The following is a 25,025-nucleotide window of genomic DNA, read 5'->3' as shown; positions in this document are numbered from 1 at the left end:
AGGATGGACTGCCACTTTCCTACTGTTCTGCTGTTCTGCTGTGTTGGCCTATTACAGACGGATTACTGTGTTGTCAGGAGGTACGTCCACTTTGCACAGTGCTCTGCTGCGTTGGCCTGCTGCTGGCTGACTCTGCAGTGAGGGGAAAGGATCCTACCCTCTTCATCTAATCACCCCAAGAAATCAAAGAGCTTGCTGACTTGTCTCTGTCTTTCATCGAGGTCCCCAGGACATAAAGGACCTTGTGCACAGCTGACTTTGAACTGGGCGCTCTAAGCTACGGGAGTGTGCCGGGTCATCACAAAGGAGTTGAGTGTGGGTCTTCGTTAGAGCCTGCTACCACGCTAGCTAAACCAAGCGTTGTACCAACTACAAGATATTGTTGCAAAGTCTACTGTCCTAACCATGCTCCTCTGGCCCTGTGCCTGGTGTGTAGGCCAAATTCTTTCCTTCCTCTGAATCACGCTCGAGACTGCCTTTCTGAGCACATGGCCCTAACGCTGCCTCCGATCACTTGGGGAGGTCTTTGGCACTGAGAGTGATTCAGCGCCGCCCCCCCCCCCCTTCTACCCCCCCTTCCCCCGGCACCCCACTCCCCTCGGTGATTGGATTAATCTGTGTGTTGCTGCAATGCCCACGCTGGAAGGTACTTTGAAGGCTGTGTCTAAACGGGGCTTACGTAGGGAGAGGGAAAGGTGTCTTCATAATCGTAAAGGAGCTCGTGAGATCTCACGTGGGTGAATTACTTGAGGCGCTCGAGGGGGCATTGTTGCGCCTCGCTCCCACGCACCATGGGATCGATTGCCGAACCCTTGCGGGAACCACTGTGAACCCATAGAAATCACCATAAATCCCTAAATTATAGCACATCTGCATTCCCACATGTACTAGTGACATTTCTGCTTTTACTACCAATGCTCCCACATGTGCTGGTAACATTACTGCTTTTACTCCTATATCGAGGGAGTCCCAGAGGTTACTGTAACAAGTCTAATAGGAGCACAGGTGCTCCTGTACTCATTGCTATATGTTGCAACTCATTACTAAGGTTTTAAACCTGCAGACCTTAAGTATTATACCAGGGTATGTTATCTGAACTTATCGGCTACAGGTTGCCGAGTTACAGCCGACTGCGATGCGTAACTGGGAAGATCCATATGATAGTCCTATTGTTTGGGTCTTTTGACACAGAAATTACCGTAAATAAATGTATTCGAAGCACAGGTGCGCTGGGCCCTATAGTTTCCTTACGATTAATGTGGTTTACTCTACCAAATCAGCATTATCTGCAAGCTGCTTATGGTCTTATAGTGATTTATGTGCTGTGCCTCCTAACAAAGTCCCTTTACGTGCCCAATGTGATGATTCATGTTTTTATTTCATAATCTGTTGCATCTCATGCCTAGTATTATATTGTATGTCGTTTTGATTCTTGTATTGACAAGATAACGATTACTATTTCAGTAATTGCAAGATATGCACAACACTTATGATTCATATCGTTTTCGTCTATGTTATATGCACACAATATATACTATATTTGTTATATAATCTTGTGTGGAGTCTCTATTGTGGTGTATTCATTGTGTTTCTGTGTTAGTGTGTCGCACTAGCTCTTTACACGTTGCCTCTGATGATAAGCCTGACTGTTCTATGCCAATCTACCAGTGGGTGAGCACAGGTTATCTTTGCATGTACCGTACTTGCTCTGACTAAAGTGTGGGTTCTGCCTGGCTTAGGTGCATACCCCAGCCAACTAGAAACCCATTTCTAAAACCCACATTGCAAAAAAGGATCAGTTTCTGTGGAAAAATGTGTTTATGTTGAATGTTTTGGGCCATTTCTTGTTGTATGCAGTAGGTCTTCCTACACAAGTGAGGTAGACTTGGAGAAATAATAGGTGGAAGGAGGTTTCTGGCTCCCTGCAGATTCCAGAACTTTCCATCTCGGAAATATGTGGAAAATTGGTGTATTTTAGTCAAAGTTTGAGGTTTACAAAGGCTTATGTAACAATTACCCGGTGAGAGCAACGCAAGTCACCCCGCCCTGGATTCCCCTAGGGGTCTAGTTTTCCAAATTGTATATCTTTGCTAGAATTCCCTAGCTGTTGACTGAGCTAGGGACTAAATTCCACAGCTACTGATATTGCAAAAAAAATATCAATTTTCAGTGGACAATGGGGAGACCATGTTGCATTTTGGCCCGTTGCCTTTCGTGGGCTCTAGACCTACCCACACAAGCGAGGTTTCATTATTAACAGGAGAGTTAGGGGAATGCTGTGTGGAAGGAAATAGGTTGCTTCACGCAGATTCAAGAACTTTTCATCACAGACATGTGTAGAAAATGTGTTTTTTTTTGTCAAAGTTTTAGGTTTGCATGGGATTCTGGATAAGAAAATCTGGTGAGAGCCAAACAAGTCACCCTACTCTGGATTCTTCTAGGCATCTTTATTTGTAAATTCTTTATATTTGGTTTTCAATGTACGGCAATAAAATGTTACAACAGCTACAATCATATACGTAATAGCTTGTACAGACAGATGATTGCAATTCTGCGTTATCTATTGTCACAAATCAGGTTTGGTGTTCTATTTGATAGCTTGCTCGTGTATTGCTTCCTAATGAATAGTGTGGCTGCGATTTTATTCTTTCATAGTTGCGTCTTGTCCTCAACTGGAGCTTGGGCAGCTACGAGTGTCCAGTAGTCCTTTTAAGGTAACAATAAACAAACTGGGGGCTTTAAATTGAACTGGGGATGCACTGTGTGAGGTGATAAATAGGAGGGTGGGCCGGGTTGAGCAGCACTGTGAGTTTGCGCTTGCACTTGTGCGGAAAGGATGATAGAAATGACGGCGTATTAAGGCTCGGGGGAGTCACTGAGTATACTCTGCATTTGTGGCTTGTGTGTTGAATTCTGATTGGGAGTACTCCTTCGGAAGTGGACGTATCAGGTGTGGCATGCGGGGAGTGTGGCGACGACAAGGGGGGGCCAGGTGTGATCTAGGGTGTGCTGAAAGGTATGTAGAAACGTCACCCACTGCATGGAGATTCGGCGCTTACGTATGCCTGAGACCTCTTCGTATCACAGGGCCTCCTCTTCTGATGCCCCCGATTTAGAGACTGCTGGATTCTTCTAGGCATCTAGTTTTCAAAGATTTTCAGCTGTGTTAGGTTACCCTAGGTACCACCTGAGCTAGGCCATAAAATCTACAGCTACCCACATTGGAAAAAAAAGATGCATCCATGTTGCATTGTGTTTTTTTTCCTGTCGCAAGCATTAGGCCTACCCCACAAGTGAGCTACCATTGTTATCAGAAGACGTGGGAAACATAGAATAGTAGAACATTTGTCAATACTGACTGAATTTTGTTGCATTTGTGCCTTCTAATTGTAAGCCAGTGAAGCCAAAGAAGACATTTTGAAAAATACCCTCGGATCCAGAGGCTAGTAGAAGTACCCACAAATTCATAAATGTATAGATAACCACTGCTCATATACTCCATATCTTGTACCCATTTCAGTAATACATAGGTTTTCTTGATGCTCATTTTCCACTCTGCATATTTAACCGTATAAATTGGTCTATACTCGGTACACAATGAAAAACCATTCTACATTGCAGCTCAGTTGGTGGGTTTGGGTACCTTGGGTTCTTGACAGAACCTACAAACCCTATATATCCCTGCAAACAGAATGGGCTAGCTGACATATTGGTATATTGCTTTTGTAAATCAGCCATCTTGACAAACAGTTTCAGAAGAAATCACAAATGGCCTTTTTTTCCTACTCATTTTCCATATTTCTTTATTTTAATAATTAGATACTTTGGAAAAACCTTGAGTGATCTACACGTAACCCCTTGCTGAATTCCAAAATTCGTAATTTTTTGAAATCTATAGCTTTCCTGGATCACCCATGGGTTTCACCCTCGTTTCCACCACAGAGTGGAAGTAGATTGAAAAAAATAAAAAATGGCTACCTCTTTGAAAAATACCAAAATGTTCGTTAAAAAATTGTTTTTTCGATTCAGCTGTGCATGTTCCTGAAAGTTAGGAAGATAGTGACTTTACCACAGCCAACCGTTTGTTGATGTCATTTTTACGGAAAAATGAACGTTTATCCAGAGCACTTTTTTCCCTATTTTTACCCCAAAACTCAAAATGTAGCTATGTCTTGCCTATTTTTTAGGTCCCCTCCAGGGTAGTCCACAAACTCTGAGTACCTGTAGAATTACAAGGATGTTAAAAAAAGGCACACATTTGGTCTGGATACCTTAACACAAACTCAAACCAAAAAATAGTACTGCATATATAGTAGTATCTTTTGATTGTACTACTGAATATTAACTAAAGAAATATCAACCTACAACAATACTGACGTCAAAATATAGGAAACCATAATATGAACAACCCTATACTTATTATCAGTATAAAAATATTGAATCGAAAGTATGGAATATTTTTTCAAAATATTAAATGTATTTATCTCAAATTAATTTTAAACTTTTGAAACATTTGTTTCATATAATTAAAATATATGTTTTAAAAATGTGCTTTAATTTACAACTAATGAAAAAATAATATAACTTCTAGATTAAAAAATATTTAATTTACAAAACATGATCAATTAAGAACAAAATGTTTTTATAAACATCAATTTATCTGAATATAAAGCTAACATTAAATTGATTAACATACATTTATTTATTTAAATGTTGAAATGTAAAATAATTACATATAAATCCACCAATATATAAAGAAATTATTTCATATATTTAAATGATGGAAAATTAACATATATTTATAGGGGAGTAATATTTACTTCTACTCTAAATTAGATAACATTGAGGAAAGCATTAGGGTCTGCGGGGCTCAGATTTACTATTCCCACTCCAAAGTAAGCAACGCTGGGGAAAGCAACATTGAGGGAAGCGTTGGCTGTGTGGGGCTGGGATAGATGTACTATTCCCACTCCAAACAAATAACTTTGGCAAAGATTTGAGCTTTAAGGGGGTCAGATTTACTATCCTCACTCCAAGTAAACAACACTAGGGAAAGTGTTGCGACTCTGCGGGGTGGGGGGAAGTGGGGAGATTTATTATTCGCACTCCACTTGGGGGCAGTCAGATTTACAAGTACAACTTCAAACTAATCGACATTAAACAAAAAAAGTAAAACATGCACAGAAATAAATATAAATTAAAAAAATATCAGAAATGTATAACCTTTTAATTTTAAAAATATAATATTATTTTAAAATGACACCTACAAGAGTAATATAAATATAACAAATGCAATTAATGTTAATTTTGATGTTAAACAATTAATGACAACATATTTTTCTTAAATTAAAAAAATCTAATAAAATATATTGCTTGAAACAAATATTTTTATTGAAATTAGTAAAATAGGTTTTATAACTTTAACCATTAAAATAGAAAATAAATATTTAACATTTTAAAAATGTAGTATTTAAATCACTGTTCATCCAAACCCCCTATAAACCCAAATAATCAGAAACAATAACCAAAATAGTATATGTTGAAATAGTAAAAGAATACAGCTCTTCACACCTAAACCCCCTATAAAACCCATCCAACATACCCTAAAAAATGAATACAATTAAATTAAAAACATTTGTTTCAAAATGTATTAATGAAATATATAATAAATAAAATATTTTGAATGCATCACATCTTCAGTTTAAAACACTATCCACCCAGAATCCTTGTAAAACCTAACAACCTGAAAAAGCATACCAATTATTGATTTCATTAAAAAAAATGCTGGAAATATTTTTTTAAAAACACTCCTATCAAAGCAATATTCAAAAATCAAAACAATCATCAAAAAACAATAATAAAGTGATTTACACATTAATAGCAAAAAACTTAAATCAATATTAAAGACCTGCAATATTAAACATAGATATTTAATATGGCTATATTGTTGTTAAAAAAAGCAATATGTGTATTATTGATATTCAAAACTTTAATATTATAGTGCCCACTATATGCATCGATATTAAGTACCAGCGATATGCTGCAGATAATATTACGGATCAACAACTTCTCTTTCATTGTGTCAAGAGTAATATAATTCGGAATATCATGTGTAAGATTGATTACTAGATTTGTAATTGCATTTCTCAAGAGTGAGGTCAAGAGCATTGCATTTGCTATGTGAATAGGGTTTGCCTGGCTGTTGAACGAGTTGTGGATTGCGGAGCTAACCATAACCTGTTAATTTCTGTGGTTTTTCAATTTGACTTTAGAATCACTGCTGTACTTTAAAAGTGTTTTCAAGTGAACTTCTGAAATGTTTTACACTTACGTTATGCTGTTACAACCAAAGCTAGCCATGCCTTCACCATCACCTTTATTTCAGTGATGTTTTGTGTCACTCATAGCAGATCAGTGGAGAGTGTTACCGTTTGAAAAATGGAGCCCCTAGTATACCGAAGATAACTCTTGGCACATGGGGGCCCCCATGGCTCAATGCTAGGCATGTTGGCTGTCATTCTTGGTGTAAGAGGGCCCCCGTCCTATTGGGTATATATGTACAAAATGCTGCCATTTGTAATATAGGGTCATTTTTGACGTATGGGAACACCCATGGTATTTGGGGGGGTATCAATGGGTATATTTTGGCACAGGCATATTGTACATAATTCCTGGCATAAAGTTGCACCAATGACAGATGTGAGAGCACCGGTGACAAAATTCACGGCCTGGTGCTGGAGGTAATTCTTCATATTTGGGGAACAACCATGGCAAAATGTGAATAAAATGTGATTAGCTCCTGTGGAGGGTCAGGTTTCCATGGCACACTATTGAGTGTACTTTCAAAGCCTATGTCTTTTTTACAAATTGTCTGTAAACTGTTTGGTTTTTCTTTTCAAAATATTCTTGGGGGTAAACCCCATGAAACCTCTTACGAAAAATCTGACTCGTTCACTGGAATTTGGGCAAGTATTACATCCTACTGATTTCAAAGATTACCAAAATCAATGATCAGCAGATGTGACAGGCAGCAAAAAGGCGGCAGTGTACAGGCAGAGGGGAGAGTGTGAGTGCAGAAAGAGCAGAGATTTAGCAAAAACATTTACACATTGTCCAATATTTACATTTTTAACATTGTTTACATTTCACATGTGGATTAACCCGATACACTCTTATTTTCCCTGAAATTTTTCTCAACATTTAAAATTGGTTCATGTGACCAGGGCCCCACCAATAATTTTGTGAACCTGGCTCCCGTGAGTGCAAATGAGGGCTTCCCCGCTCCTCTGCCTTTGTACATCGACGGCAAAGTCAGGCCTCAGTGCTCCTCCCTGGTCTTTTACTAGTTGCAGGATTTGGGTATTTGAGACCATTCTTGTTTTTACACAGTATTTAAATGGCATTTAAGAGCAGGCCTTTAACATTTTGAATATGTGGTTCAGACTTAATTCAGAATAGAATGACATTTCCGAGCACTAAATAAACCACTGAATTTGAGTGAGGTGCCAAATTAGAAGAAATTAGTGAAACATTATCCAAAGACTAAGGGGCCGATTACGAGTTTGACAGTCCGATGACCGCCAAACCCGTGGTGGCGGTGAAGCTGCTGCCGCACCGGCGGTCTGACCGCCATAGGACTACTGCTACTGCCAGGGATCCACGATCCCTGGCGGTCTCGCTGCAGTCTGAGGCCCACAATATGCTGGTGGTGCCGCACTGCCAGGCTTATTATGAGTTTCCTCACTGCCACAGTTTTCATGGCAGTAACCCCGCCATAAAAAGTATGGCTGTGAGAAAACTAGGGGGGTCCTACAGGGCCCCATGTTGCCTCAGGGCCAGAGGATGCATGCAGGGTGGCATATGTTGTACCCACCTGTATGCATGCACCCCCCCCAGTTCCTGTACGGACTGGACTTAACAGATATGAGCCTTTGAAAGGCACCGCTGTGGACCGCCACTGCAGGACTGCCCAACCTGTATTCCAATCGGACTATAGCGGGCAGCCAGTCTACGGATTTGGTGGTCTTGGAGCGGGGCGCTAGCATGCGGCATGCTCCAAGACTGCCAAACTCCTAATCAGGCCCTAAGTTTAGATAGTGCTTCTGGAGTGCACCTCGCTTGTGCAAACTAGGTTGCATTATGGTGTATATAGAATGACATTTCACTCATGGAAAGTAGGATCACTTATGTTGGATAAATGAGAAGGGTGGGTTGTGAAGGTGGTCTGGAGTTGCAAAATGGAAGAATCTGTGCTAACATGGGCACATTGGACATTGAATAACAAAGTCTACATTCCATCATGATAGCCATCTGTGACATACACACCTAGCCATAGAGAAGGAGAGGAACAGGGTAAATGTTAATCTCCTGTCATTCCCCCATAGAGCTGTCTTGTTCTTTCAAAGCTGGAAGAAAGCAAACAAAATGCAAGCCATGCAAATTCGTGTCGTGGGATTTCTGGGAGCATACAGATGCAAGGTATTGGACTTGAAGGAAGTTGTGGGAACAGGAGACTAGCCCTGGTTTGCTCTGGGTCATTCACAGAGAGCCATATTCTCAGGGAAAATGGCTTGTCAGAAGTCTCTATCCTCAAGCTTACCCATGCATTTTCAGGTTGTCACTCATCTAGATCACTTGGCAGAAATTTCTGCAGGGTTCACTAAGAAGGGAGTTTGCCTTTATTTAGGATCAGTAATGGATCACGATCAGGTCTCAGGGCAATTACCCTCATTTGGGAGTGGCCTGGAAGGAGCTGGTGAGGTGAATATGGCAAAATTCTGATGTCTGTTGAAGGTAGGGATTAGAAATCAAATATTTACTAAAATGTTTTCAGCACTACGAGGATAATAAAAAATGAGTTGAGGAAATGCCAACGAGTAGGGCCTTCATTACAAGCAAGCTATGTGCAGTGGAAATACTGTTGTCAAATATTTTATGTACTGGTTATTACCTTGCATTTCTTGCGAGTGGATCTATAATCCTGCTCATTTGCACCAATTTTTATTCACTTCTGTATATTATATAGGATAGAATGATATGCAGCTCCTGGTGCCCCAAAGTTTAAACATTCAGTTTCCCATTTGTAATATTTCAGTGATGTATGTCACACTATCTAAGATATATATGTTGTCATGGTACATAGATAAGAAGTTAAGAGCGGTAAATCAGTACTTACCTTTGAATGCTTTACTATATTTTGGCAGCACTATATGTAAACAGCAGTGTTGTGACCGACAGAAACTGATGCAGCGGAAGCGGAGTACATTTTATAGTCATTCACTTTATCCCAAATTTATCATAATCAGGAATTGTTCTATAACCAGAGGTTTGGGCCCATAAAAACTCAATAACCACCTTCATATACCAGTTCCCCATATAGATATTTGGTAGAGCAAATAGGGACTCGATAATAAAAGATAGATGCTACTTTACTCATGATGAACTATAATCAAGGAAAATTCTGCCCAACAACAGTAATCACAATATACATATGTCTAAAATAATGACAAAATCTGAATACTTATATCTAATTACTTCAAAATAGCATTATACCCAAATGCTAGAAAGTTCTATCCGTCTAAAATTTCATAGTTTCATGCAATTTGATTGGTCCAATTTATGAGGTGATCATTGTCTCAGTCAGTTCATCCAGATTTTCTCCTGTTAAAGTTCTTTGTTAAAATGGATGTCATCATCGCTCTTCTGAACCAGGAAGCCTTATTAGGTAACTTATTGTCCTTATGTTCGCTTCCACATCAGCTTGCAACATTAGTTGACACAATTATTCATAGAAAGAAATACTCTACCCGTAGAGAGGAAACCTAGTGATTCACTAAGCACAGCAAAATAAATAAATCAGCTTTTTAGAAACAGTCAAGGACAAAATACATTATTTTGTGGCCTTAAGTTAGGAAAAAAGGAAAATGACTCTAGCGGGGTTTTGAGGCCTTCATAGCGAAAAGATAATTCTTAATTTCTGAGGAAATAAAACACACGCATTAATATTTTAGCGAAAGTAAGAAACACATTAAGAAATAAGGATTCATTATCCTAATTAAATCCATAAGTACAATCTACTTTTTAATAATCAAGCTATTAATAAGACTTCATTTTCTTTTGTTATGAAAATAGGATAAACATTTTTTCTATAAGCGTTTTCTATATGTTACTATTTCATATTTTCTATGTGCAAAATTCTAAATGCATATTTATTTATGTCTCTCTTCCATAACTTTGTAAAAATACTTCATAGTGTTCATGCTTTTCAGCATGTTAAGCGTTGCAGCTAATCAGCTTTTTATTTTACTAAGCATCTTGTGCCTTTCTTGCATATTTTCACATCATACCTTCATCATACCTTCAAATATCCCCTTGCACGTAATTTTGTTAAAAGTCACACCATTAGTCATTGTTTTGTTAATAACACGGTTATGAGTGAATTTGATCAAGCAAGATCATTTTGTGCAAATCATGCTTCATCAATCCCTCCTTTGATGGCGACTTGAGCCATCACATAATCTACAAAAGTCTGATTACTATCTGATTTGCTTCAAAATGCACTGGTTCTCATTTGTTTCAATCTAACACCCTATGTATCTTTCAGTACTTCATAGTAAGGACCCTTTTTATCTTGTAATTCTATTTCATCTCTTTTGCTTTTTCTTGCTCTTCGTTTTGTCTCTTTTGCTTTGCATTTGTAGCATTTGTATATCAGTATTACTATTAGTATGCCAGCAGCATTAGCAATTATTGGTGTTAGTAAAAGTTGTTAAGGTTAAAAAACAATCATCTAGAGAGAATACACCTTTACCAAGTTTTTCCCATGCACCGTCAACTTTCAATTCTGCTAAATCATTATGCAAATATGTAATGTTACTAATATATCCCTCCAAGTCTTTGCTTTTGTCAGGAATATAAGTGCAACATTGTTGAATTTTCAGCATACTACAGACTCCGCCCTCTTTCGCCAATAATTCGTCAAGAGCAAGCCAATTTAGCAAAACCATTGACCTTTTTGCCACCATTTCAGTGTCAATCATCAAGAACTCACCAGCAGTATCCGTTGATAAACGATCAACCACTGTAGACAACTTTCTATTCTTATGTGGGATCAAAATTACCCCCACTGAAGGTATCAATGCACCAAAAATATCTCCCACTATCTCTGCAGCACTAGTTCCTCTTTTATTCTGTATTAGTTTATTTTCATTAGTTCCATGATTTTCATCTATGTGGTAGATTTTGGGGAAAACTATACCCATACCAATGTTGTCGCAATCTGTAATAATCATTTCTACCACATACATAATAAACTCCAGGATAAACTGGATCAGTACCATTTTTTTTTTTTATTATTATTATTTTTTTTTTGAAAACCTTTATTGTGCAGATGTAGCTTACAAATACTGGCCTACAACCCATCGTGCCGGCCACCACACTGTATTAGCACGTAGGCCAGGAAAGAAGCTCCAGCGGGTCTCCAATATAACAGATGCAATAAGGCGAGGCAGAAAGCCACAAGGAAACCACCATGAGTAGGAAAAGTGAAGGTTAATTTAATAATACAATAGGGTGAATAGCAGGAATAGTGCAGTTATCAGGGTCCAAAAGTCCGTGGCGGGCTGTCAGCAAGCAGTAAAACAATACACAGCGAATTTCAAAAAGAACAGCTATATTAGAGCAAGAGCAAAACGTAAGTCCCACATCTGCAAGCGAGTCCAACCACTGCCCAACGCCCACCCGTTACTACGAAAATACGCAGCAATACATAAACAGGAAGTGAGGATTTCAATACAAAGAGCCATCCGCTACATCAACCCAAAGAAAGGGAGAAAGAAGGGGAAGAGAGGGGAAAAGGACATCAAGAAAAAGGGGTAGAAAAAACAGGGAAAAGAGAACGCGGCACCACATCATGCGCCCCTTGGCAAGCAAAGCATACAAAAGAAAAGGCCAGCTTATGGAACCGAAGGAAATAGGAGTAGTGGATGCACAATGAACATCGGTGGCAGGGAGATCATAAGGCCCACGCTGGCAAAAACACCCCAAGAGGCCTACATGTAGACGCAGCGTCCAGAAAATAGAATACATAAGAGCCATAGAACCAAGAACAAAGAAAAAACAAAAATACAGACCCCCCCACCCACCCCACCCTGCACCCCTGCAGAAGGCTACGGCCTACCCCCCCAGCAGCGTGCCTGTCGCCCTAACAGGAAACCCGAAATATAGAAGAGTCAAAAAGGTAAGGAAGAAACCACATAGGAAAAAGGAGAGGAAGGGGAAAGGAAGGGGAAAAAAAAAAAAAGGAAAAATCTCTAGTGGGAGAGGAGACACATAATCAAAACTATCAGCTGCCAACCCCCCGTTCGAACACATTTTAGATCCCACGAGAAGATGAAGTCATTTAAAAAAAACAGGCACCAGGAATATGAAGAGGAATCGATCATAAACGTACAGCTGCAAGGTGGTCATCGGCCATGCCACGAAGTAATAGTCCGGCGGTACACGTGTAACTCACCCCTGTCCGCGTCTGTCCAGTGCCATAGGCACAAAGTGCACAAAGAACCAGAACATGAGGGGCCTGAGGTGAAAAGCAGGGATTCCAACCGTCGATACACCACACAAGTCATAACGGCTTCGGACCGGATGAGCAAGAAAGGACAGCAACAGCAGCAAGCAGCTCAAGCGCAACTCCGCCGAACAAGGGGAAAAAATCGCCCCGGTGAAACAGTTACAGGATCTCCGCTCGGCAGGTCGAGGCAAAAAAAACACCGGGAGACCCGGCTAGACAGACCCGGACGGATCTCGGCTGGAGGCCCTCCAGTACATCCACCACAGGGAAGAACTCCTGTCGACACAAGGCAGTAGGCATCTGTACGTCCAAACAAGCGGTGGCCCCGGTGTCTTCAATTTCCAGGAAGGACCCCGCAGCACACTGAAGCGGTGGAACCGCACACGCAGGGGACGGCCCAACGAGCTCGGTACCAAGACCACCATCCGGCCCAGCGACAGGTACAGTCATGGAAGCACGCCAGGAACACAAGGCGGCGAAGACGTCGCCAACTGTAGGCTCACCTTTACGGTATTCAGCAAACGTGCCGCGCAGGCCGCCATCTTGTTAGCCCGGCGAGGCCTCGGCAATCTCCGACCCCAATCCGGCCACCGGCGGGGCTCGATGAAATCCAGCCGGCGACAAGCAATGGAACCTCCAGGGCAGAAAGGCGGGCCACCAGAATATTGAGGCAGCCGGCGCCACCGACCCACAGGCGCCGCCCGCCAAGACCGGGCGGAGGGTTTCAAGATGGCCGGACAGGAGAACAAAGGGGAGACGAGTCGCCCATGCGGTCAACCCCCGTCCGTGGAAGGCAGCGCTCCACCACCAGGTCCCCGGACAGCCAGACCAGGCCCGGTCAGTCGCCACCGGTCCAACCGCACAGTGGCCGCTCCGGCCGACCCCACTCCTCCACCAAGGGGTTGGCCCAGGCGCTCCGCCCAACCCGGGCGCCGCAGAAGAGTCCCGGGCCTGCCCGCCCCGGAGGCTCCGAAGCGAACAAGGGCACAGCTCAAGATCCGCGGCACCTAGGATCATCCGGAGCAGACGGTAAGTGCCAGCAAAACGTCATAATTCCATATTCCATCAAATAAGACTTCTCGGGGCAGGATAAGGCGCAGGATAGATAGTTCAAGCAGGAAGGTTGACGGAGCCGAGCTACAACGCGGCCATCACGGTCGCGAGCTTGGCTCCTCCCCTCCAGTACCATTTCTTAATTCCCAACCCCCTGTAATTACGAAGGTATGTTCACATTCACTAGAAACGATAAAATAATTGTTATATTCAGTCTTTTGTCTTAGTAAGCAAAGCTTCCCTTTATGATGCCAGTCTTGAGTTATTGTCGCATATGTCTTTCCTTTCTTGTAATCACCTCCCTATGAGCCCATGGAGGTATGTCAGTCTTTTGTGCTGCAGCTTTACTTTTTAATTCTGGTTGCCTATCTTCTACAGTATTTATAAACTCTATTTCTACACTATGTAAGCTGCAAGTTAGGTTATTCCAATATACAGTATCTATAGTTTTAGTAGTATGAAAACATTCTCCCATGTAGTCTGCATTTGTTTGCACTATTTACTTTATTCATATTATTCATAATAGGAAATTCTAAATCAAAATTAGAGTAGTAATACCGAAATTGCTCTTTGCCATTGAATAAACTTAGTACACTATGCGAAATTCCATATGTTAATAGAAGGTAGTGAAAAAGTCACCCCTTCTGACACCGATGAGGGTAATTGCATGCACACATAAGTCTTTTGCATACATGGTATCTACATACCCGTAGAGAAGTTTTGTAAAAACATTTAACGAAAAGTCATTAATAGAATTATCTTGATGTAAGCCATTCCCTGTTAGCTTTTTAGGTCGGGGACTGCGTAGCAGTGTGGGCGGAGCTCCGAGATTTTATGTTTCTTAGTTAGGGGGCTGGAACCCGCCTCTCTTCTCCATTGGCTGGCCTCGTAAATGCTGGCCAGCCATTGGAGGAGAGGGGCGTCACTCCCTTTAAGCCCCGTCTTTTTCGGATTCGGGGGGCGTGTTTTTTGCGTTCCTTCTCACAGTGACGTCATCCGTCACTCAAACCTAAAAACACGCCCCTGAATCCCGAAATGACGGTGCCTTTCTCCGAGGCATTTCTTCTTGACCTCGGAGAAAGGCGGATGTGCTTTCCCTCACTCTGTGCCCCCCCCCCCCTGAACATTCCAGCAGCAAAGCAAACTCTGTTGGATGCTGGTTGTCACGCCGCCACGCATTGGCCTTAGATGTGTTCTGCCAGGGGACTTCAGTCGGCATCGCGGTCCAACCTTTCCGCAGCTGGTTCCCGCCGACTCCTCCGGACCGCTACTCTGCCGCTGACTGCTCTTCAACTCTGCAAGGCTCCTCCTGGCATCTTCTTCACGATACCGGCCACAGGTACAACTTCTCCAGGCAGAGTTAATTGATTAAATGAGGAACTTTCAGGTAGAGCATAATTATTTATAATATGTAAACCATAGACTATGGTTGTCTAGATCTCCCTGTCAAGTAGAATGAAACAAGGAGGCCTTTACTCGGCACTGGATCTTCCTTGCACCTGAAGAGGCCAGCTAGTGCCACCATTAGCAGTCTCTGCGGAGAGGCCAGTGGTTGTATGGGAATGAAGTTTTAACTCGCGCTGCACTTTCCTGAATAGTTCGGGTACGCTGGGGGAGGAGCTGACACATTCGCAGTTTAGAATGTTAGGACCCAGAGCTCTCAGTCCATAATCAGTACCAAAGTGCCTCGAGGCGATCCCCCCACCGACCCTTGTTATGAAACCTGATAGTGCTTTCCACACATGAAGGCATCTGATTAAACCAACTCCGTGTGTGTAGTTTGGACTGAACCCAGCCCACTCCTGCCACCCATGGCCAGCTTTTCTCCGTTAGATTTGTGTTTACACAGGGCATCAGCAGAGCCAGGACAACGGCGACCGCAGTGGTGTAAACAACATGTCCACAGTGATATCACAAGTTACGTCAAGAAACAGAGGATTGGTCTCAGGGGGTCATGCAAACAACCATGGCATTGTGATGTCAGAGAAGTAGGTAAACATTTGGACATTGTCAGGTAAGAGAAGTACATCCCTGTAGCTTATTACTTTGGAGGGTTATGTAACCAACCAGGTCATTGTGGCGTCAGAAAAATAAGTAAACCAGCAGGACATTGGGAAGTCGGGGTTTATGTATACACTTTGGGCACTGTAACCTCAGAAGAGTAATAAGCCAGCAGGGTCTCTGTGTGCGTGGCTCTGTCTGTGTGTGTGTGTGGCTCTGTCTGTGTGTGTGCTTGGCTCTCTGTGTGTGTATGTGTGCGTGGCTCTGTCAGTGTGTGTGCGTGGCTCTGTGTGTGTGTGTGTGTGCGTGGCTCTGTGTGTGTGTGTGTGTGCGTGGCTCTCTGTGTGTGTGTGTGTGCGTGGCTGTGTCTGTGTGTGTGCGGCTCTGTGTGTGTGCGCGGCTCTGTCTGTGTGCGCGGCTCTGTCTGTGTGTGTGTGCGCGGCTCTGTCTGTGTGTGTGTGCGCGGGTGTGTGGCTCTGTGTCCACGAATACTCTCTACTACTCTCTAATGCTCACCTATTGCCATTGTAAATGACAATACCATTTATTTATGTTTTTAAAAAAAAATGAAAAAAAATGTCATGAGCAATGCCAATAGCTCTACTTTAATAATGCCGAGACCATTGCATTGTAAATGCTTGTTAATATTAGTCTCTGGATCTTCTTTAAGAATTTTCTTCTCATCAGTTAATATATTCATATAATTATTAGTAGAATTTACATTAGTGGGATACATGAAATACGGTACTACTAAAATTAGTATCAACCAAACAAACAACATTAAAAGGACACATATAAAGCAAGCATTAAAACACCTTTGCATAAATAAACTTGGTTTTGATTACCAGTCTCAGTTTTATCCATCTTAAATTTCAAAAATCAAAATGTCAACAAAAAAAATTTGAGAATCCCAAAACTCTGTGTATCAAAAATTTAGGAAGACAAGATCTGTGTGCCATGCCCTTTTTGAGCCTCTGGTCACGGCCTTATTTTCAAATCTCCTCTCTCTCTTTTTTTGCACCCCTTTTCTTATGAGCAGTTCATTTAGGGTGGCTCATATGATGAGTTGTCTTTCTAACAAAACTCGATGAATTATTTTTTCCAATTGTTTGTTGCAGTAGCCAAATATGTCTATTAAGGTGCTATGTATTTCTCATTTGAGATTTTTACTCTTTTTGTTCTGCGTACTGTATTTTTGGCTCGTTCAGTCTCACTTTCTTCAGATTGGCTTGATATTTCAATGACAGTTTCTGGAATTTTCTTATTCAAGGTATATTTCACTTTCTTTAGTCCTCTAGGCCATTTATCACCATTTCTTGTTCGTTTTCAAGAAACACTGTCTATTTCTTTCGATTCACTGCTTCTTTTAGTTGATTCCCTTTTTCATTTTCTCTATCTCTTTCAGGGATCAACTCTCTTTCAGCATCCACAATGACTGTGCTTTGAGACCCAGTAGCTTTTGCCAACTCTACTTGATTCTCAGTCTGTTCAGGTTCTCTTCTTTCTCACCTTCAGCTGACTCTGTACTTTCAAGTGGACATGGGACTCTACGTGTGTGGCTTGCATGGATCCAGTTAGCCAGTCCACCACATTTAATTGCTGCTGTTGTCACAAGATTCACTTGATATGGCCCACGCCAACGAGGTTCCAAACAAGACTTTCTCACATGCTCCTTGATGAGCACCCACTCTCCAGGGCTCAAATCATGTGCTTGTTCTTGTTGAACTGTAGTTGCAACTTCTCCAACCTGGTGAGACACAGAACGCACTACATCAGCCAATCCTTTACAGTAATTGAGCACTAAATCATCAGTTATGTTCGCAAGTTGATTTTCTGGGACTGCTGGCTGCCTCATATCCCTACTTGTCATTCACAAGTTCTTCCATATGGGAGTGCGTCGTAGGTATAAGTTTAATGATGTCATACTTATTTACGTTCTGCACTTCAAATAACATTACAGACATCATTTCCAATGTATGATCGGAACTTAATACAGATTTTATCCAATAAAGACAAAATGGAACATAAACGTTTTTTGATACAAAAAATATGTACACGGCAGGAATATATCATGGGCAGATTCCAAAGAAGTACCAATCAAATTACTTGTGCTACAATATAAGAGGGGTAAAGAAAGACACCTAGGAGAAGAGCTTACAATTGGGATTTTTTTTCATTGGGTCTACTCATTGAGTGACCATCCTATGGGTGTGATCGTGAGGGTCTCCTCAGCCCTGTATTTGGGCTTCTATATCGATATCTGGGAGTGTAAAGTATTCCCCTGAATTTGTCTTTTTACATGTCATACCCCTACCCATCACAATCTCGTGTGGGGACAGTCCAGTTCTTCTGTCTGGAATACTTAAACTCATCAATACGAAAGGTAATGCATCGGCCATTTTAGTGCTGTGGATGCACAGACTTTAGCCAGTCTCGACTTATTGTGCCGTTGACCTGCTCAACCACTCCAGATGCCTCAGGCCGATAAGCACAGTGCAATTTCTGCTCAATTTCTAATGCTGCACAAATCATCCGAATTATTTAATTATTAAAATGTGTCCCTCTATCAGATTCTAATGAGACTGGAAATCCAAACCTAGCAATTATCTCTCTAAGAAGCAGTTTAGCACAGTTAGGTTGTCATTAAGTCTTGTTGGATATGCCTCGAACCAATAAGAAAACAGACACTCAATTACTAGTACATGTTTTAGACCATGGCAATGAATTATGTCAATAAAGTCGACCTGCATATGTGTAAATGGACCTGCTGCTATTCCAATTCCACCCAAACTGACAACTGTTTTCCTCCCTGCATTCTGTTATTGAAAAATTATACATCTTTTACTCAGCCTTTCTGCAATGCCTCTAAACTTGGGATTACACCAAGTTTGTTTGAAAAGTCTAATCATAGCATCTCTGCCCACATGTGTAGGACCATGATAAACTTGACCCATCTGAGACAACAGACTATCTGGCAATATTGGTCTTCCATCAGTGTTAATTCACACCTCATCATCTGCCCTACGTGTCCATCCTGCTTTGGTCCACACTTGTCTTTCTGCATCACTAACTGCATCTTGAAATTCTTTAACTTTTTCCCATGTTTTAATAAATGAGAACATTAATTTGCATTCAGTTTGATCAGATCGTTCTTTCAAATATTCCCCAGTTATTGTATGTGAATTTTAGGCACAAAATCGAGCAATTTCATCTGCATACCAATTGCCCACAGTGATGTATTCACATCCAGATTTGTGTGCTGAACATTTCTTCACCCCAATTTGTGCTGGCAACTGTAGTGCCATCAATAGATCTTTTACACACTCTCCGATTCCTGTCAGTGAACCCAAAGAGGTCAAACATTCACATTGAGCCAACTGCCCAAAATCATGGAAAACCCCAAAACCATATTGACTATCAGTAAAAATGGTTACTCGCATTTGCTTTGTAAGGCCACCTGATCTGGTCAGTGCAACTAATTCCGCTACCTGAGCTGAACTCACTCCTTTCAACCATGATGCTTCAATGACACTCGCCACTGTACAAATCGCAAATGCAGCTCAGAGGGTACCTTCTGTATCTCTCAGGCATCATCCATCTGCAAACAACACTAGATCAGATCCAGGTAATGTTGTATCTTGTATATCAGGTCTTTGTTTTGTACACAACTGAGTAAGATCCAAACAATCATGATCTGCTTCATCCACCTCTACTTCACAGCGTGGACTTGGCAACGAGGTAGCTGGATATAGATTTGTACATATTGTCACAGTCACGTTTTCAGATCCCAATATCACTCGTTAATATTTTGTTAACTGACTGCTTGTAAAATTCTGTGTGCGAGTTTGTATTAACAAAATCTCAACTGAATGTGGCACATACACTTTCAACTGATGTCCCTTTACAATTGTTCCACTCTGTTCCAGACTCATACAAGTAGCAGCGACTTCTTTCAAATAACCTGCTAAAGCTGCATCGATGGGGTCAAGAGTAGCTGAAAAATATGGTACTGGACGGCGTGCTGTTCAATGCATCTGCTTTAGAACTGAAAGTGCACATCCGTCACGTTCACTGCACAATAATGCAAAATTCTTATTGAATTCTAGGATTCCCTATGCGGGTGCTTGACACAAACTGTCTCGCAACTAAAAAATACTTTCATGCATTCATCATCAAACTGTATAGGATCTGACACGTCTTTATGCGTCAGTCTTTGTAATGGCTTGGCTATCAGTGAAAAACCAATGATTCACTGCCTGCATTATCCGACCATTCCCCAAAACATTTGAATTCCCTTTTGTGTTTTTGGTGGATTTTTTTGCATTATAGAATTGATCCGATCTTGAGAAATTTTTCTCATTCCTCTCTCCATTTTATGACCCGAGTAAAAAACTTTTTGACAGAATTGCAATTTTGCTGGTGACACTTTATGCCCACCTTCTCCCAAATGGTTCAGTAAAGCAATTGTATATGTCACACAAGCCTCTTTTGTCTTTGATGCAACCAACAAATCATCTATATATTGGACAAACTGAATCATTAGACATTACTAGTGATTCCAAACATTTCTTCAATATCTGATTGAAGATTGAGGGGCTCTCTGTATTCCCTTGAAGAAAGCTCAGCAACATGCTAAAACTCGGTTTCTGAACCCCGAACGCTAATAAGTATTGCCTATCCGTATGTAAAGGTATTTAGAAAAATGCTTGATTTAGATCAATCACTGAAAACCATTCTGCTTCACAAGGGATTTGATAAAGAAACACAGCTGGATTTGGCACTATTAGAAAACAAGGTATTACTATCAGCTTAATTTTGTGTAAATCCTGCACTATCCTAATATTTACCATTGGGTATGATAATTCCCAGAATAGGTGAATTGCATAGACTCCTTAGAATCTCTTTCTAGAATACCTAGTTCAATCAGCATTTCAGTCATAGGTGTTACTCCTGCAACTGTTTCAGGCGTCATTTTGTAAGCTGGTGTTCTTGGAAATTCTGCATTTTGTTTTACTGAATTGGAGCTACTCCTTTTGTCAATCCAATATCTTTCCCTGAGAAATCCCACGCATCAGACAACACTATCTCTCTCAACTCAACAGGCAAATCACTTGCTGTAAATAGAGGATATAAATCATTCACCTCTGTTCCCTGCTTCGCCATTTAAAAAACTACATCTTCATCTTTTGTATGAAATGCTATTCCATCTGGTGTACAATGGATGGAACCGTTTATTTTACACAACAAGTCCCTTCACAATAGGTTAGTTGGACTTGTGTCACACACTACAAATCGTTGTAAATCTTGAAATTCCCCAGTTTGCACTTTCATTGGTTTTGTCACTGGTGTCTTAATCAATTTGTTTGAAACTCCTACAACTTGGATACTTTCTCCCGAGAGGGTTAGGTTGGGAATGTCAACAGTTCTCATAGTGGAACGGGTAGCACCAATATCTACGAGGAACGGTATTGAGTTTTCGTCAACCTTGCCATCCAAGGACCAGACTAATCTACCTCAGAGGATGTGCCAATTATGCACTCCTCCCCCCCCCCTCAGGCACCGTCATTGAGATGTATCTGAATCATTTTCTTCCCACTGCATCAAATATTGTGAAGACACCGGCACATTTGAATTCACTTGATCATTTATATGAAACCCCACATTTGCATTGTACTTCTGCATTTGACCATTTAAATTCTGATTTGGCATAGGAGCTTGAGGAATCTGCAAATTCTGTCCTCTGCCAAATGTCATTTGTTGATTCCGATTGTGTTGATTCACTTGCATTTGATTCATTCCATCTGTTCCTGTCTCATCTGTGTTTACCTGTAGACTTCTACACTTGCGCTTCCAGTGTTCCAATTTTCCACACGCATGACAAGGAAACTTAATTTTCAACTCAGCTCAATTGCCTCTATCTCTCCCTTGTGGAATCAGTATCATTTGAGTTACAGTATTCCCATTTGAGACCCAACACCTCTCATACCAGTAGTAGTCTGACCATTTCCTTGGTGAGTTTCAGTAAAATCTGTATTAAAAAATCCTCCTTTCTTTGCCGCTTTCATCTTAGCTAACACTAAATTTTCTTTTAACTTTTTGTGTCTTGTTTCAATGTCATCACCACAATACTTCGCATACCAAAGAATTTAGTCAACTGTCTTTGCTTTGCCAACAAATTAAATGTTGCGGAATCTTGATCCATACACAAATCGGTACACAAAATATCTCATATCTTCCTCAGTAATGTTTTTAATTCCACTGTACTGTCTAATCATCTGTAAAAGCCTTTCATAATAAGCATGCACTGACTCCATCAACTCCTGAGTTGTTCGGTCTATTCTCACCCAATCTGTTTCTTTAGGTTACATTTTCCCTTTTCAAATAGGTGATAACCTGATTATATTTTTTCATAACTTCTTCAGATGGTGCTCCTGTTTTGGGGTCTCTTGGAAATTCTTATTTCAGCTAATCTACTGCAACTTTACACTCAATCCACAAGTCAACTGGAACCACAAATTCAAACAAGCCATTCAAATCCTTCCACAAAACTTTCGAAACCTTCACAAACCTTTCTACTTGTTTGTACTATTCCACTGGTTTTTCTCCCAATCTTGGGAAATCATTTGTAAATGATAATATATCCTTTCTTGACTAATGGACATGAACATACCCACCTCCTGGTACTTCTCTCATAGGATATATTGTTTCATCAGCTCCTGTCTCCCTCACAGGATACAATGGTAAAGCCACCGAAATCTCTTTTGTATCTTCCTTCTTTTTAGCCCATATTCCTTTCCATAGATCTAACTCATCCCATTGTTTTAGTGTGCTAATTAACTTCTTCATTTGTAACCATTTTCCTGAAACATACAAACTCTCCAAGTCTTTGTCACTGAAATCTAATCTATATATTATTTATAAGGCTTTAGACTTCTCTATGTCAACTCCATATGTGTGTGCAATTTCAGCAAAGTTTTCATGTAGGTTTCTCGCTTTCCTTGTAATATTTTTACACATAAAAAGCAAGTATTCATCCACGTTTGTCCCATATGCCTAAATCTGTACACTACAACCACGTACTATTTCTTTTATTTATTCATCTAATTCTTCAGGAGACTAATCTAACGAATTCTGAGTAATTTCACCTGTCTCACTTCTTGACCCTCCTGATGTAGGTGTCACTTTTGTCTCAATCTGTAGCAATCTTTTTGGATCTATGTATTTACCTCGCTTTGAAGTTTCAACAAATCTTTCTGAAATGTTAATCAACTGTTTTGATTCTCCCGTAGTCACACTCGCATTTATTCCACTATTTTCAATCCATTCTTGATTAGTCTAATTAATTTTCCTGTAAACTATCTGAATGTCATTTGTAGTTCTATCTGGTATCGTTAGAACATGCACTTGAGAAACTCCTTGTCCATCATTATTTAACGGAACAATCGGACCAATAGTCACTGGGACTGATTAAGCATCTAGTGTCATCGTTCTTGGCAATTCTTCTCTAACTCCATTTTGATTTTGATTCACGCTTACTGAAGTTTTCTCTTGAGGCACTTCTATTTAAATTAATAGAGCACTTGGTAATGTATTTGTCTGTATTCTGTTCTTCTTGATAAGGTGGAGGTTTATTAATTCATTAAAAAATTAATCATCTCTCTAAGGTATACAAAATGCTCTCACCGGCTGTAGGCAAACCGCAAAGACGTAATGAGATTAAGTGGGAAGAAGAACCCAACACTACGGGCGTAGTCCATCACTGGGATAAGATTCACGCTTCAGCCCTCACGCACAAAGTGTCCCCGATCCTTTCCCAAACCAAATACATGCTAACTAACAGAGTCTTCTGGACCCCCCAAAAATTGTTTAAACTTAAGCTAAGAGACACCCCCACATGCTGGAATTGCTCCCTCACTGAAGGAGATTTACCACACATGCTTTTCCACTGCCCTTTACTCCACAAATATTGGACTTGCGTCTTTGACTACATCGAACACATATTTAAGATTAAGCCAAAGAGGGAATTTATCTACATAATTCTGGGGGCCATTGACCCGATATTATCAAGAGATGATGATCGACAACTACTCAATCTACTACTTACACTAGCGTGCAAAGTTGTTTTGTGCAAATGGAAGAGTGCCTCAGAGGTCTCTTTCGCTATGTGTAAGGAATGGCTGTCATGCATTAGAGGAACAGATAACTCTGCTCTGCACTCTTCCCCATGGCGCGTATCTAACAAAAAACTCTGGACTGCTCTTGACGCTGCCTCCTTCTCTTTTGATCCACCGTAGTTATTCATCACTCATTGTCTCGGTATGCAGTTACCACCTCAAATGAACCAAGTGTTAGGTCACTGGAGAACCTACTACTAGTAGTCCAAGTTCAATCTTTCAATATTAAGCTGTAGGTGATGGGGATTGAGCTATCTTGTGGTGTCACAGCTATACACACAAGAACACAATAAATGAAACACAACACATTATTAATCATTGTTTATTCATTGTTTAGCCCGCATGAGCTCGTTTTATTGTCTTCTATGCTGGCATTCTTACTGAGAATACTGTTCAGGAATTAAGAACTGCTCTTACTTGTAAACATTGGTGTTCAATCTCAATCCATATGTCGACATTATAAGCATAATTGTCCATCTGCCTCCCACGAGCTATGTGGAACCTTATTTGTGATTTTCTTTTTTCTTTTACTTTATTTTGTCCTATTACTCTACTTTAATTCAACCCGGACAGACCCATGCCTATATGTATTATTGTTTGTATTCTGTTTCTTCATTCCTTGACCAATAAAAACGATTTGAACACACACAAAAAAAATGTAATCATCTATGTCATTACATTACTCATTATTTTCAGTATGTCTGGATCTCTGAGCCCCTACATTCTTCTTTTTCTACTTACATTTTTCTCCTTCTTTAGTCTCAGCTACCACAACTGAAAACATTTTCACTGCTTCTGCTATATCCCTTCTCCATATTTTCTTTTGGGCATCCCATTTTGCTTCTGAATATCTACTCACAGTATTCTTATATCTATTCTGGTACCTATCAATTTCTCTCTTATATGCATCATGCTCCAATTCTCCAAGAGCTTCATACTGCATAGGTCTAGGACTAGCTCTCAAATTATTAATTTGTCTCCTTAAATTCTCTAAAATGTTGGTATTAAAGTACCATTCTCTGGAAATGCTAAAGTACCATCTTGCTCAGTGTATTTCATCAAGTTTTCCAACCATGTACACGTATGATGACCCCTTTATAATGACATATATCCAGTGGGGGTTACTTCAGGAGCTACAGAAACTCCTTCTCTAATAGGAATCGGCTCATCTTTACTGAATAAAGTTTTCAACAATTTGAGTAACTTCATGATTCTTCTACACTGGTAAT

At 40.6% G+C, this 25,025-nt stretch overlaps 1 protein-coding gene across 2 annotated transcripts in view; it reads left to right on the top strand.

Annotated features, from left to right (window-relative positions):
• GALNT4 (polypeptide N-acetylgalactosaminyltransferase 4) overlaps window positions 1-25,025 on the top strand; it is a 642,979-nt gene that overhangs the window by 601,661 nt on the left and 16,293 nt on the right. Inside the window, exon 12 of one of the 2 annotated variants that reach the window (XM_078687692.1) lies at window positions 17,028-17,651. The exons of the other annotated variant lie outside the window; for it this stretch is intronic. Coding sequence (XP_078543818.1) covers window positions 17,028-17,057 — 30 coding nt within the window. The 3' untranslated portion in view covers window positions 17,058-17,651. Of the gene's footprint in view, window positions 1-17,027; window positions 17,652-25,025 lie in introns of those variants that run through there. 2 annotated transcript variants of the gene reach the window in all.

Source organism: Lissotriton helveticus, chromosome 4_1 (assembly GCF_964261635.1).
Source record: "Lissotriton helveticus chromosome 4_1, aLisHel1.1, whole genome shotgun sequence".
In the NCBI taxonomy this organism is placed as follows: Eukaryota; Metazoa; Chordata; class Amphibia; order Caudata; family Salamandridae; genus Lissotriton; species Lissotriton helveticus.
Note: the sequence above shows the minus strand (reverse complement) of the source record. Positions and strands in the feature narration are given on the sequence as shown.